The sequence below is a fragment of the Ammospiza nelsoni genome, chromosome 1 (genome assembly GCF_027579445.1).
Source record: "Ammospiza nelsoni isolate bAmmNel1 chromosome 1, bAmmNel1.pri, whole genome shotgun sequence".
Lineage (NCBI taxonomy): Eukaryota > Metazoa > Chordata > Aves > Passeriformes > Passerellidae > Ammospiza > Ammospiza nelsoni.
Window position 1 is genome coordinate 57,406,108 of NC_080633.1, and position 15,886 is coordinate 57,421,993.

The following is a 15,886-nucleotide window of genomic DNA, read 5'->3' on the forward strand; positions in this document are numbered from 1 at the left end:
AGAGCAGAACAGAACACTCCTTTGCTTTTTAGTTGGTTTAGCTAGCTGAGGCAGAGTCTGCCCTGGACTGGTTTTCTTTCCCTTTTATTGGAACTGTTCCAACCTGCTCCCAACTGGGACCTGGGGAGCATTGACAGCTTGCGCTTTGTGGTCTATGGGGGCCTGCTCTGGGCAGCAGCCTTTCCCAGTGCCGGAGGGATTGATAACAGAGCGGGCACCCACAGGAGAGACTTTCTGAATTTGTTGTCTCTTCAGAGTAGTGAATGAGTTTTGTCATCTGGTATTGTTCATTTTTTTGTGCTGGGGAGTGTTTTGCCTGTTAAAGAAACAGGTTTTTTTCTACTTCTCACCAAGAAAATTCTTCCCAAACTGGTTGGGAGGAAGGGTCATGTAGGTTTGCTTTTGCAGGGAGCTCCCTTTTGGAGGTTCTCTCTCAAATCTGCCCTAAACCAAGACAACACCAGTATCTCAACTTTTAAATTCCACAACTAGTTCAACCTAAATGAGTTCAGAGGAAAAAAGCCCTGCAAAGTACACATACGCATATCAGGATAAAAATGAAATTTATGCCTTTTCCAAAATTTAATCAGAAGATGCCAATTGTCTTGACTGGATGCTGGGTCAGGCTACGAAGTCAAGCCTTTTCTTCATGGGTGCTAAAAATTACATAGTGTGTACTTACAATATTCGTGACCCAAATCCTCTTTCTCACCCAATCCATCATATATCTTCATTCATCTTCACCTACACTACCATCCAGAATTTAGGCAGCCTCTTCCTAAGTGGCCAAAAACTGCTAGCACTTTGCTTGTTAAAATAGAATTTGCCAAAAATTACAAAGAGCTCTCTTTGACCTCATTAAATGTGATTACACATTATTCCTTCCTAAATGAGAAAATTTGATATTAAAACATATACCTAAAGGGAGGTTGCATCAATAAAGATTTTTCATAGAATCATACAATGGTTTAGCTTGGAAACAACCTTAAAGATCATCTTGTTCCAACTCTCTTGCCATGGGCAGAACACCTTTCACCAGACTAGGTTACTCAAAACCCCATCCAACCCGGCCTTGAGCACTTCCAGAAATGTGGCATCCACAACTTCTCTGGACAGCCTGTTCCAGTGTCTCACCATGCTAACATTAGAGAATTTAATTTAATATCTATTCTAAATCTACTCTCCTTCAGTCTATAGCCATCCCTCACTTGTCCTATCACTGCCTTACTTTGAAAAAGTCCCACTCCACCCATCTTGCAGGCCTCCTTCAGGTACTGGAGGACGACCAGAGAGTCTCCTTAGAGCCTACTGTTCTTTCAGACTGAACAACTCCAACCTTAATTCTTAGTGTGTCTTTACAGCAAAGGTGCTAAGCATAAATTCACAGAATTTCATTAAGCCTAGATTTCTTTGGCATGTTGTTGTGCTTCAGGAAAGGAATTCCCTAATTAAGTGCTCCTACTGATGCTCTCCAAACCACACTGCTGCTTGTTCCCTCCCTCCTTTCCCCTTCCCTGCAGTGAGATGGAGAGGAGAATTGGAGGCACAATGGCAAAGATCACAGGTTTTGGTCTATGAAAAAGAACAATTCACTGGACACAGGAATGAGATAAGAAAATGAATAGTAACAACAATACTAATGGCAGAGGGTAGAAGAAAGGAAACAGTATTTCTCACTGTGGAAACTCCCAACAATAGACAATGCTGGATGGCTCTGTCTGCCACACTTTCTCAACCCAAAGGGACCCCTTCTCCCTTGAAGGATCCCCTTCCCCTCATGCCTGGCAATGACATGAGGTGGTCTAGAATAACCTCTGGGTACTGGCCATGCTCCCTCAAGCATACTGAAAAAAATAACCCTGTCCTGGCCAGAACCAGGACACCTATGCATGCTGACAAATATGAACTTTCTTTAAGGCAAACATCCTCAAGGTCTTCCAAGTAACATTTCAGACACAGTAGATGGTACCCTTAACAGCAGCATCTGCAGTAATTTCTGCTTCTGCAAGGTTGCTGTGTACCATTTTCAAGAGTCTTGATAATGCTAGGGATATACAAATCCTAGCAGAGAAACCCCCAATCTCATCCTTACACAGAAAAGTTAAGCTTTGCATAGCGGGTGCCAGATATCCAGGAAGTTAAAGAGGGCTTCCAAGCTCACTCCTCTCCTGCAACTTCACTGGAGGAGTCCTGAATTTGTTTGGGGTAAAAGGTCATACCTTTTATTGCTGGGTTTAACAAAACACCACCTGAATGTGACTGTAGTGGTATATTTATAGCCAGGTACCACCTTTAAGGATGACATAATACTGCAACACTGAAATCACACCATAACAACTGTACTACCTTCACTTGAAAGTTTTTGCCATTCACAATACTTCTCAACAAAATATGAAATTGTGACAATCACTGAAGCAAATGGTTTTTTAAGCACATATTGGCGTACACAATGCACTTAGTTGCTTAGTCCATAACTACTTATAAATTTGGTTTACCCCAATGAACACAAATTATTTTCCAGGATTCTAGTTTGCCTGACATCCATGAGTAATTTGCCATTAACCTCCAGTGATTTAAGACTCTGTCAACTACAGTAGCGGATCAGATCTATTACTGACATGCTGGTGTGAATTCAGGACCAACTTTGATTTAACCATGACATTTAGAATGTATTCTTATTTTAATATATTTATGTATGTATATAAAATGTATATACGTACATTTATGTATGTGTATACATTTAAAAAACCCCAAAGGAAAACAATGTGATCAGAATCCCAACAAAAATATCCAAAATGCATTTCATCCTTTTTGAGACCATTTATTGAACTGTGTATTTTTTTAATAAAAATTGTCAATTGTCATTTCATAATTTGAGTACTCCAAAAGAAACAATTAAAACTAAGTAATCAGACACCTACTGTTTGAAATGACTGCAAACTCAAGTCTAGATTATTCCTTACACTTCATTCTGCACTCGGATCAATGTCTAGGAGCTCCCTATTCAAACACTCTTTCCAGATTTTAATAACAATTTTTCTCATGTACTTAAGGAATAATTTCTCACCAATTCAAGAGGCTACTTGATGGATGTGGCAAACAGAGAGGTTTAACAGAATAAAGATAGTACCATGACATAAAAATGGTTTCTTGCACAGTCTATCATTCATCTGAAAACATCCTTCAGAAAAGTTTTCTGAAAACCAATAAAATCTCAGTTTCAAAGGGATCTTAGGCTGTCACCTAATCCAGTCTCCTACTGGAAGCAGGATTACATGAAAACTATCATGAAAACAGACTCTGTTAAGAAAGACATGCTTCAAAACTCTTTGAGAAGAAAACCTGACAAAACATTAAGCTGACAGACAGTAATCAACTAAAAGGCATTTTTCCCAATGTTTATTGGAAAAAAAACCACACAACATGCATTATTCATACTTACCTTGCAGAAACATTGGTAAAGTGCATATATGATGATATGACTACACCTATCCTTCCTTTTCCTCCCTGTATTAGGAAAAAGGGAATCATAACTTATGTATTACAATATTTGGCATTATTATATTTAAGACCCATACTAAATACAATTTCAAGGCAAGAGATTCAGAGTCCTTTCTCATGTACCCTGGGTTGATGGAAAGGTGGAAATAATGGGTAGCAGTTTATCTGTCAATGTAAGCTGGCTGACAAATGACATAAAAAACACTAAGTAGGATTTCTATGTGCATGCCTGTCAAATCTTACCAATTAAGAGGAATCAACTGGGAAAAAAGAAAAAAAATAGTATGAACTACTCTAATTTTGTATTTTTTTTTAGTGATCATTCACAACAAGTCTAGACAATGCTGCAATTCCCAGGATGAAATGCAATAAAATACCTACTTTAGAAAGAATAGACCTTTCTGGCATGTTTTCACATTTTTACCTCCTCAACACCTGAGATTTATAGTAACTGATTTTCTTTGGATAATTTCAAAAATGTTCTAAAGTATTTCTAAATAATTTACATGACAAACACAGTAAAATCTAACATGAAGTAATTCTCACAGATTTCAAAATATTTTCAGTCTCTCAGCTGATAGTAGGTGGCTGTAACTATCTCTATGGCTGGAAACCTATATTAGGAAAAGGCAATAATCAAAAACATGCATTATCAATTTGTATATGACTGTGTATACCTAGAAATACTTTGCTCCCTTTTGTGCCAAGTATGGGCATTTTCCTGGCTGCATTCCTGCAACTAGTAAGATTTCAAGTGCTTCATACAATAACATTCTGCCTGGAAGAATTTGGGACTGGAGACTACACAAACCAGATTTGAAATTTCTATCCCATTATCACCATCATTTTGTTTAGAATAACATCTGCCAGTGAAACAGAGATAGGTTTGCATCAAGTGTCATGAACGCAGCTACCAATCCAGTTCTGAATTAATTTTATCCAAATTTAGCTAAGGTTTTTCTTTATTTTTGTTTATTGCGAGCAAGCAGGAGGAAACAACACAGCACGCTGGTAGCTTTACTCTAAGGCACTGCAATGATGCTGTCAATTAAAACCTTTCAAAAATATCCAGAAGGTCCTTAATGACCTCATTTCCTACAACCACATACAGTCTAAAGAGATGATGTGTGATACAGTACCTATCTTTTCCCAGCAACAAAATTCATGAGTGTCACAGAACATGGAGAGTTTTCCATCAAGCAGGAAAAACCTCAAGCTTCTAAATACATTTACAGAAGTAACAGTGATCTTTGAAGGGTGAAGTAACATTGGTTCATGCTATACCTGCAGCAAGGGCTAGGACATAAGTCATAAAAAAGAAATCTTTAACAAGAATGGAAGATCAATGGATTTAAGCTTATTTACATCAACGGGACATCTGGCACACTGTTGTCAACACTGAAAACAGATTAACTTTTTATTTTTTTACACAAGAAGAGTAAAGGACAATTTTTTTGAAAATGAATAGAAAGTCATCCACAGCACTTACTCTGCAATGGATCACCACCACGTGTTGAGGATCATTGTCCAGCCAGGACTCCATAGCCTTACAGATGGTGCACAGCTTATCAAGAAGTGGAGCATGGAAATCAGGCCACCCCACATCCATAATCTGCAATTAAACAAGTAACATTTACGAGAGACACCTTGACTCCAGTATCACATACTAAAATCTGGATTCAAATAAATGTCATGGTTGAAAGTCTTCACAACTTTTGCCATCACAGATAATCATGCAATTCAATTGTCTTGATGCTTACAGGTCTCTAAAGGGGAAGAGGGAATTCGTGTTTTTTTAAGATACCAGTACTTTCATAAAAACAAATAAACAAAAAACTTCCTCCTCCCCCTCCTCGCCCCATCCCAATCTCATCAACCATTTAGAAGTGACAACATTTCTGAAGGTCTTGATTTTTTACATTATTTTTCATTTAAAATTTCTAGTATTTTATACCAGTAAATTCAAACAGAATTAGAGCAAATAATGATTTTTGATGGCTTTAATTTTATTTTCAATTTATTTCCTTCATGTGCAACATGATTAAACATGAAAAAATTTTGTTCAGATTTTCTATTCACTATATAATACAGTTTACTAAGTCTATTTTTATTATATGCATAGTTAGTAACAAAACATATGCAATACATACATATTATGCATTCAACATATGCCTAATATTAAAAAATTCATCCTTCGTGATCAATAAAGCATGCAAAAAGTTAAATTTGAGAGAGGTACTTTCCTCAGGTAGCTTATCTCTGTAAATCTACTGCTGTAAATACACATCTGGGCCGCTCTATCTGGCCTTATAACAGATGCTGAAGTGTACCTGCACACCATTTCTTACAACAAACAAACACATCAATTAGTGAGAAGGAACAAGAGTCAGATGTCAATCATTATGAAATTCTTTATTACTCTATTGTGCAGAGAAGCAACTACTCAAAGATAGTACAAAAGGGAAGTCCTTATCTGAATCAAGTTCACTAGCTTCAGCTGACTCTACGTTACAGTATACAACTCCAGTATTCTGTGACTGCACAAAAAAAGTATACTTGAAGTAAAATTTGTATCACCCAATAGAAGTTTTTCAGAAGTCACAACAGGCTTATGGTCCTAAGAAAATAACAAGAATAGCTGTGTAAAACACAGAACTAACAGACACAAAACAGAACTTGAGAAAAAATAAAAAGGGATGCATGTGGGATGTTTTAGTATCTTTCAAAACAGCTACTCTTACTCTGTATATCAACACTTGCATAGCTTCAGGGTTTATCAGGCCATTTAAGTTGTATTTAACACTAGAAAGCTATGTTACTGAAGACAGTCATTACCTTTGGGTTAAGCTTGCCAAGGTCATACCTCTTTTCAGAGAGGTTTAATACCTGTTCAGAAAGAAAGAAAAAAATATTAACCATCAAGAGTATATAATTTAAGTGGTAAATAGATGTATTTGAAACATAAAAATTACCAGAAACTACAATGATATGGCTTAACATTTGACATTAGGTAGCACTAATGTATTTTAGATATTCAGTTATTTTACAATGTAACTAAAGCTAAACTTAAATGCACATTTTGAAAAAGGACAATTAAAATTCTACTACATCTTATTTATTTCACATGGCTTTGAGTCAGAGGTATACTAAGAGACTTGGCTACCATGAAATATAATGATGACCATAAGAATTAACAATAAGAAGGCTGAGAGGGTGGTACACTGTTAAATATTTGAATTTGCATTCCTGACAAGTATTGGTCTGTCAAAACTTTGCAGGGAAGATATGACATACCTATTTAATTATAACTTAGACTGTGAGGTATTCCAACTCTTCTGTTAACCCACTAAATAGCAAGTTACCCTCTACTTACTGTTTAATAAGGAGTAAATGAAAAGACAGACTGCAAAATGAACAAAAGAAAGCAGTGTATACAAGAATAACTGACTCTTTCATTAGAAAGTGCCTTAAATTAGTATCAATCAATAACAAAAAGTTGAAATACCATTACTCAAGAACTGAAACAATGCTAATGAGGCAGATTGTCCTTCACAGCATGGCTATTTTACATGCCAAGTTATGTACAGATTGCATAATCATTGAAAAAGTCTCATTAATTACACTGAGAGAAAGGAATAAATAGGTCATAAACATGAGAAAGAGTAAATATGAAGCAAGACCCTTATATAGTTTAGTACTACCCAAGGACAATTTAAGAACCCTTTTCTAAAGTGCAACACTCTTCGAAAGTATTACCCTTTTGCATTAACCAGCACTCTCATCAGCTGTCTAAGCAAAGAAGCCAAAAACTGAACAGGTTAAAGCAACTAAATCACTATACTTATCCTTCCTGAAATGCCAATAGTAAAACAGGAATTAAATGAACATTGTCTTCTATAAATGACACAAATTTTTTTGTAATTTTCTATTAGCTTTCCTAGTTGGAAAACAAAGTAACAGAGAGGTGTAGTTCTCAATACTGAATTCTTAAAATAAGTGCTAACGCTATATTAAGAAATCAATTACCTAAAATGTTCCACAGAAAAAGAAGGGGTATTTGACAAAAACTTTTTTATTCATCTTTCTTATTGTATTTATATTTAAGAACAATTAAGAATTCCTGTGTCAGGATACAGTCGTGCTCATGATGGGTATTGTAACCGCTGGGTCAGACACCAAACTCAAAGACGCTGTTGTACCCAAGTCCCCATCAAGCTACAGTGATCACATCAAGATACTCCAGGAATTCTAACAGCACAGAACAGAAACAAGAAGGTGCAGGAACCAACATTTCGCATACAACAAAGCAGGACATCATAGAAGCCTTTGAAGAGAAATATATGGTATAAATAGATGCCATTGTGTGTTGTTTTTGGCTGGGGTAGAGTTAATTTTCTTCACAGTACCCCATATGGGACTGTGTTTTGGATTTTTATTGAAAATGGTGTTGATAAAACAGGGATGTTTTCATTATTGTTGAGCAGTGCTTACACAGTGTCTAGAGCTTTTTTTTTTTCAAGAAATTTTTTTCTTTCCAAGAGCCTTCATACCACCCCACCAGTGAGTGGGCTGGGGATGCATAAGAAGCTGGGAAAGGACAGAGCCAAGACAAGTGATCTCAACAGACCAAAGGGATTTTCTATACCATATAACATGCTCAGCATGTAAGCCAAAGAAGGAGGGAGCGGTGACATTCAGAGTGGTGGTGTTTGGCTTCCCAAGTCATCATTTTGGCTTATGAAGCTTGGCTGTCCTGAGAATGGTTGAACATCTGCCTGCCCATAGAAAGCAATTAATAATTCCTTGTCTTGCTTTGCTCGTGTGTAAAGCTTTTATTTAACCTGTTAAACTCATCCTATGTATTTTCTCACTTTTACTCTACTGATTCTCTCCCCCATTCCACTGGTGAGAAAGCAAGGGAGCAGCTGTGTGGGGCTAAATTACTGGTTGGGATTAAACCATAACACAGTGGAAGATTAACTGCATCCCTTTTGGTCCCTCTTTGCATATCCTAGGTCTACTTACTTATATTTTGGTACAAGAAAGAGGAGCATTAACTTCAGTTTCTAATTTTCATCTGTTGGAAAAGTCATGTTTCTTCTGGGAACCAAAGCCTACAGGGAATATGGTTTTTTAGGACATCAAAGCAGAGAAAAATTCACGGTAAGCTATCAACAGACTTTAATCTCTGGTTTCAGACTGTCAAAGTATAATCCTCTACTGTTAAAGAAAATTAGATACTTAGGGGTTTTTTTTCATATTCTTCATACTGAACAGGAATCAAGCAGGAAACAATGTGTTCACTCCCTTCACTGTAGTGAAAGGAAAACAACTAGAAAAAAATGACAAATGCTGTAGTATATGTTCTGTTATCTGAGACCCTGACCCAACAGAAGAGTAGAATTGTTCCTATCAACTTCAGCAGGATTGCTGATTTCATGGAGGTTTTGGGGTTTTTTCTTTGCTGATTCACATGTGCCTCTTGAGCAGGCTGAAGAGGTGTTCAAAACATGAGAAACAAAAGGTAGTTTAAAAACAAGCTCTCTGAATCTACAACCTGGCTGTGCTTTGTCAGGTTATTTTACAAATTTGTAGAAACACATTTGGAGTAGATGGCATAAAGCCTTCTTTTTATCAAGACAGCTGATTTCCAAAGTACCCATTAGAAAATAAATTAATAAATAGAACAGAACTAAAACAAAAACTAAAAAAATCCCAACTTTGCAGAAGAAACTGACTACAATCCCTTTCAGAGGCAGAGACTACAATCCTTCTGAGACACTAAATCAGACTTACCATATATCAGATTTTTGTAATACAGTCAAGCATTAAGTGAGATTAAGAGTAGTGGAGAGACTACAAGCTTACACTGTTATTGCATGGAAATGGCCAGAGAACAGGTGAATTTGAACCTATAAAGCTTTACACACTGGTCACCTTCACACTATTACTATCATGTGCCTTATAAGCTACCAGTGCCTGATGGAAGGGAAGCCAAGGGCAGCAAGGCAGCATGCTGAGGACTTCAGTCCACATCACAAGCTCAATCTGGTTTATAATGCACCTATAGCATCTCAGTTTGTGAGAAGAAGATAATGTGTTTAAATCATGAGTACAATCTCTCCAGCAACAAATTTCTACTGTGAATGGAGTTCATGTTCCTGAAGTCATGGATTTGATTCTAACAATTAAAAAGACAGTACAAGAAAAAAAAAAAAAGTAAATAAAATATTGGCCATGTTTCAAATTCACCCTCATAGAACAAGCTGAGACAATACATGCCATGGCAGTAGCCAGTAAACAGCACAGGAGATTAAGAGCTTTTTGTCAACATTACAAAAAAAAATCTGCAGAGAAAGCTCACTATATATTTGTTAGATTTCCTATAGAAAATTAAATGGCATGAAAAATGCACCTAAACAAATTAATGAGGAAGAGCTGGACAGAATACAGCAACAGCAACCCTACTTTTAAATGTTGCCTTCACAAGTGAAGACATGACAGTGACAGACTATCAGATACCCACTTGAGAACCCAGATGTAGCTCACTGCTACAAACAAAGAACACACTCCTCATTGCAGGGTATCTTTTTAGAGCATGCTTTGGACAATGAAAACAGTCAGTGAAATTATTCTTCAGCATTTGACTACGTGTTATCACCACACCAACACAGAGACTGCAATGCTCCAGCAAAAAAAGTGTTTTCAATATCTAGCCGCTTAAAACACTACTGAAAATCTTGAACTTGGCTTACAAGGCTGTAAAGATGGCCCAAAGAGTGAGTTTTAGTTTATAAATGTTTATGTGGACATAAAGTAGTCTTCCTGCATGACAAAGATGTGTCACAAATGGCTGATCTTTCACATACCAAGTAATTATCACCATGTTTGGATTTGAGCATTTGTGTTACTTCTTGTAGATTGTGGAGGTAAGTTTCCTCAGAACAGCCCATAGGGAACGATACAGCAATAATCCGCTCTGTGATGTAAGTGAGGTCAAGTTCAGAGCCTTCCTCCATAATGTGATCAAAGTCGGCACTTCTGGAAGAAATTAGATGTGGCAGTTTAGAGCACTGTAGCCAAGAAGAAACATGGCATATTAATGAGAGGAAATTGCAACTCAGACTCCCACAGCCAAGCATCAGATGTTTCCAATAATTTCTTTACAATTACAACTCACTAAATGCCTACAGAGCTCAAAGTATTCAGTTCAGAACACAAATGGAGTTCTTCACCAGAATTCTTCACATCAAAACTGTAGTGAAAAACTCTCTGCAACCAATAATGTGGAAAATTAATACAATCAATTTGACAAATACTAGCACAACAAATTTGTTAGTTAAATAGAAATGTATAGGTACTTCTGTCTGTACACATCTCTCTGTAGAATTCTGCAAATGCTTTACAAATTGGAAGTTTGACCAGCAATCTGTAAGACACTGCAGATCTTGAAGGCTGCTCTGAGTAAAACTGAAGTGAATCTAAAACTAGTCCCCAAAATACAACAGACATGAATGTGATTAAAATAATTTCACTGGTTAGTCTACAAATACTTCTCTTTCTTTTCCAGGTGATGGAACTTTAACACAACTCTGTCCTTCTTAATAAAATATCAGAAGATCAGCTCAGTAAATATGTCTAGTTGTTTTCTCACGAAGGCATTGTAAAAATGGAACTTGCATACCAGATCATATCTTGCAGAAGACTGAACTCACAGAAATCACAACCACAAATAACAAAGCCTAAGCCAATCACCACACCACATAACGCTGCTACATAAATTTGAAAGAAATACTTGCCGTGATACTTTGTCACAACTGAAAGATGAGTTCTTCAAAACACTGCTGGAATTCTGGAACAAAGAAAGCAGAAAAATCAATCCAGAACCTTAACTTGCTGTCACTGATGTCAATGTTTCTACCTTTTTTCCTCATTTATGATTTGAAAGACTGTAACAACAAGAGGATACAAGAGGATCATTGCCCTATGTTTTGAATGCAAACACTGTGGTTATGCCCAAATTTTGTCTGACTTTCTATTACTTCTTCCATCTCACCACTGCCAGAAAAGTCTTTTGTGACATTTTTGGTGCTCTTCTTGGCATTAAGATTAGAGAAAACATAGTGGGCTTTGAGAAAATGCAAATTGAATGTTTGTATAAACCTGCAAAAGAAGTTCCTCTCCACTGATTTTCTTATGACAATATTGAAATATATACTTATGTATCAGACTCCTGAGAATTTATTCCTGAGAATGTGTAGTAGTTTACTTTTGTAGTTCCATTTTTTCAGTAATAGTAGGAATGAAAAAGTGTAAAAATATACTCCCACATGAACCATAGTAATAGAATTTGTCTCACCTAATTGTAGTGGTCTTAGATTTAAGCTCCAGCGTTATGTCATCCAAGCTCTGTATGTAACAGAGAGAAAGAGACATCTGGAAGGGGCAGTATTTCTTCTTTCTAGGACAGGTTTAAAAAGAAAAAAACTCTCCAAAAAGACCGCTACTGATATACAAACATTAAATAAAAATAAATAATATTATTCAATTTACATTTAGCCATTTCTATATATACTTTTTTAGCTTGTGTATATTTTATCTTATGTATTTTTAATTCATGTGTTTTGTATATTTTTTAATTTAGCACTTAGATACAGATATATTTTGATACAGAAAAACAAAAGTTCAATTTAGTATCACGTATCAGTAAATCAATAAGAGAAAGAGTACCCCCTGCCCTGAATTCATGCTTAATATACAGACACATGCACATAAAAGCTTATTTATCAAGAGTTAGGGCTCAAAAACTGATAAACTCTATCAATTTTGGCTATACACAAGTATTCCCAAACCAAATAAACTGTGTTTGAATGGAAGATGTCTTAGAACTTTCCATAAAATGATGCTGTGTATCAAAATCTGGGAATAGCTAAGACACATATAAGCATGAAAGTGACACATTTTCTTTCAGAATTTCTCAAAGTCAACTGTTCTTGCAAATTTTAAAGCACAACTCATGGCATGAGGTGCACCTCATGTAAGTGTTTGGTCCCAGTTTCACTAGTTTCTGTCTTTACGTAGACAACAGAAGAGGAGGAAACTTCATGGTATTTTCAGCCTCTTTTTTACCCAATCCCTTCTTAGAATTTTAAAGGCTTTAGATAATATACCATGGGTGCAAAAACAAGTAAATAACTATAACTGAAATTCAAGACATAGCTTTTGGTGTATTTTGTTTTGGTTTTGTAAATAGAAAGGAATTAGAAGCAGGACTTCCTTGGTTTCTGTTGACAACAAATGTATCCATTGCTTAGAAGTACTTCTTCAATTTACTAAAAATTTGATGACTAAACTGTCATGTATCCTGAATAATCAGACACTTAAAACAGCTTCCTCTGGTAAGAAAGTTAGTGATAAAATCATTCTCTATTTCACACTGTTGTGCCAGATAAACTAGAATAAATCCTAGTAGCATTCAGTGTATAAGCATATGAACAATAACATAATGCAAACCACTAGCAAAAAAAACCATTAGTGAGATATATATTTACTGTATGCATGCTGTGTAACTAAACCATCAGAATACAAGTTTCCCCAAACAGGATTCAGCAGCATAGGGCAGACCATCCTTAAAGTCAAATCATCTCCATCCAAGTGAAAACAAATAAACACTGTTTTCTGCTTGCTATACACTGGAGGGATAATGGCAAAAAATTTGACTAACCTTCGAAGATAGCAAATGCCATCTGGCATATCCCAGAATGGACAATTACACAGAATATCTCACAAAACTAGGTATGATTTTCATTTCCTGACAACTAACAGCAGTAGAGATGATGCAGGGTAATGAAAAACAGTGGTTCCATATGGAGTGTTTTAATCACACCTGGCTAAAATTTCAGAGTTGCAACTACAATAGATTTGGTGAAACTAGTGCTTGATATGTTGTGAGTAGGACAGACCACCCTGAGATTATTGTTCCGTTAATTTCTCCCCATGATTCTTGTTCCCCTGCTTCCCTGGGAATGCCTGGCAATGCTGCCATAACCTGTACATCTGACAGTATAACCAGTCATATAAGAAACAGTTTTCAATGAAGTAAACATCTTCCATTCACGTATTTATTCAGTTTTAAGCAATTTTGATATTCCAAATAATACCACATAGAAGTTCGTAAGCAAGTGCAAGGAAACATTTGGTCAAATTTACCTGCATTTGTATGAAGTAAGCAAGTACAGGCAATAGCTTCTCAACAAACAACCACCTTCTCTCCAGTCACAGATTTGAATTAATAAGCAGATTCATTGCATCCAAGGTACTGTGTCATTGCCCTTTTCCAGAAAAAACTCAAGCCATACAACTCTCTGCTTTGACACACTCTGTATTCCTTCTTTCACCATCATTGGCTCCTGCACCTAGTACTGGACTCATCACAGAGCTTGTGATGCCAACTTTCTCAAAAATTAAGTCCTCAGACAAAACCATCTGTATTGGTTTTGCACAGCCTGGTAGTTGGTAGCAGGGGAGCCACAAAGATGGCTCCTGTGGGAAGCTGCTGGAAAAGTCACAGGTTTTGCTCCTAGTCAGAGAAGAGGAGGAAGTGAGAACATGAGAAGGAAAACAACAGAGCAACACCAAGGTCAATGGAGAAGGAGGGGGAGGATGTGCTCCAGGCACTGGAGCCAAGATTCCTCTGCAGGCTGTGGAGACCATGGTGAAGCAGGTTGTCCCCCTGCAGTTCATGGGGGATGTAGAGATCCACCCACAGCCCATGGGGGAGGTGTCCACGTCGGCGCACGTGCCTGTCCTCCAGGCATGTGGATGCCTAGAGGAGGCTGCGATCCAGTGGAGGACCCAGTGGAAAGAGAGGGTCCCTGCTTCCAGGCTGGAGCAGCCTGTCCTTGGAGGACTGCACCCCATGGAAAGAGAGACCCATGTCACAGCAGTTTTGGAAGGACTGTGCTCATTGGAGGGACTCACATTGCAGCAGGTGCAGAAGGCAGCTGCTCGTGAGAGTGGACCCACACCAGAGAAGTTCATGGAGAACTGTCTCCCATTGGAGGGACCCACATTCTCACAGGGGAAGGACTCCTCTCCCAGAGCAGCAGGAGAAAATCTCGGTTATGAACTGACCAAAATCTCCATGCCCTGTCTCGCTGCGCTGTTGGTGGGAAGGAGGGAGGGGCTGGGGGGAAACAGTGTTTTAAGGGCTTATTTTACTTCTCATTGTCTTCCTCAAATTCTGTTACGATTAAATTTCACTTTGCAACCTTAAGTTGAGCCTCTTTTGCCCTTGAAGTGCTTTTTCCTGCTCCTTATCTAAACTTCTGAAGCCTTCATCAACATTTTTTCCTTCTCCTCTGCTCACTGTGGCAGGGGAGGGTGAGCAAGTGACTCTCATGGGTGCCTGGCATTGGGGCAGTGTCAAACCATGACACCATCCCAGAGTCCCTTACAACCACAACATGATACAGAAGCTAAGAAACAGTCCCATATTTAATTCTGAATCATTTTCACCAGCTCACAACAGTACCTAGACATGTTTCCCAGTACAACCTGCTATCAGTGCAAGTGTAGAAAGTGAGCCAAACAGTCCAATTAAACTAAAGCACAGATTGAACAAAGTGGACTTTTGAGATCAGCCCTGTTTATTCACCTTCTTCTGACACCAAAGAGAGTGAATTTCTTAATGGATTTCCTGGCTTGCCTCAAATAGCAAGCTTGTGCTTGTCCCACACAGCAAACAGCATCTCATATCTTTACAATCTTACTTTAAGCCGCTTCACAGCTTCAGAGCAAAAACATGACAAAGATCATGTATAGGCCATCTCACACCATGTGGCACAGAGATGGCATTGAGACAACTTTTCCACAAGTCCAGAAATAGAAGGAACTAGAAACAACCTTTCTGCTAAATCTGCATCCCCTGTCCTATTCTGAAAGGCTTGAGAAGGCTACTCAAAGAAATTGAGACAATCAAGTAAAAAATAATGTCTGCAAAAAAAAAAAAAAGTATCTGTAAAAAAGCCATTATCTCAGCTAGATGATGATTTTCAACTTTTCCAAGAACAGAAAAAGGAAACTTGGCTTACAGCCAGTAGTTTTACATACCTCATTAGGCTTACACAGTTCATAGGCTAAAATCCTCTGTAATAGAGCTTCTGACACCAGAAAGATTATGAAAAGGATGAAGGTGTGGGAAATAGAAAGGTAAGAAGATTTCTAGAAAGCTGTAAAAGCAGGCCTTACAAACAGAAAGAACATACAAAAAACCACTTTTTTAACACAGTTGTTTAGTCTTCAGGCAACTTTAGGAAGGAACAAAAGCAGAATTTGTGAGTTGAAATATATGGGAAAATGTTTTGCCAAAAAATAGCTTATGAAA

The 15,886-nt window shown here is 37.4% G+C and overlaps 1 protein-coding gene across 1 annotated transcript in view; it reads right to left on the reverse strand.

The window, feature by feature from the left end:
• Positions 1 to 15,886, reverse strand: part of TNS3 (tensin 3) — a 208,292-nt gene that overhangs the window by 107,930 nt on the left and 84,476 nt on the right. Inside the window, exons 4-8 of the mRNA XM_059478542.1 lie at positions 11,301 to 11,353; positions 10,371 to 10,542; positions 6,337 to 6,387; positions 4,991 to 5,113; positions 3,443 to 3,507 (exon numbers count right to left, since the gene is read on the reverse strand). Of these exons, the coding sequence (XP_059334525.1) occupies positions 3,443 to 3,507; positions 4,991 to 5,113; positions 6,337 to 6,387; positions 10,371 to 10,520 (389 nt within the window). The 5' untranslated portion in view covers positions 10,521 to 10,542; positions 11,301 to 11,353. The remainder of the gene's footprint in view (positions 1 to 3,442; positions 3,508 to 4,990; positions 5,114 to 6,336; positions 6,388 to 10,370; positions 10,543 to 11,300; positions 11,354 to 15,886) is intronic.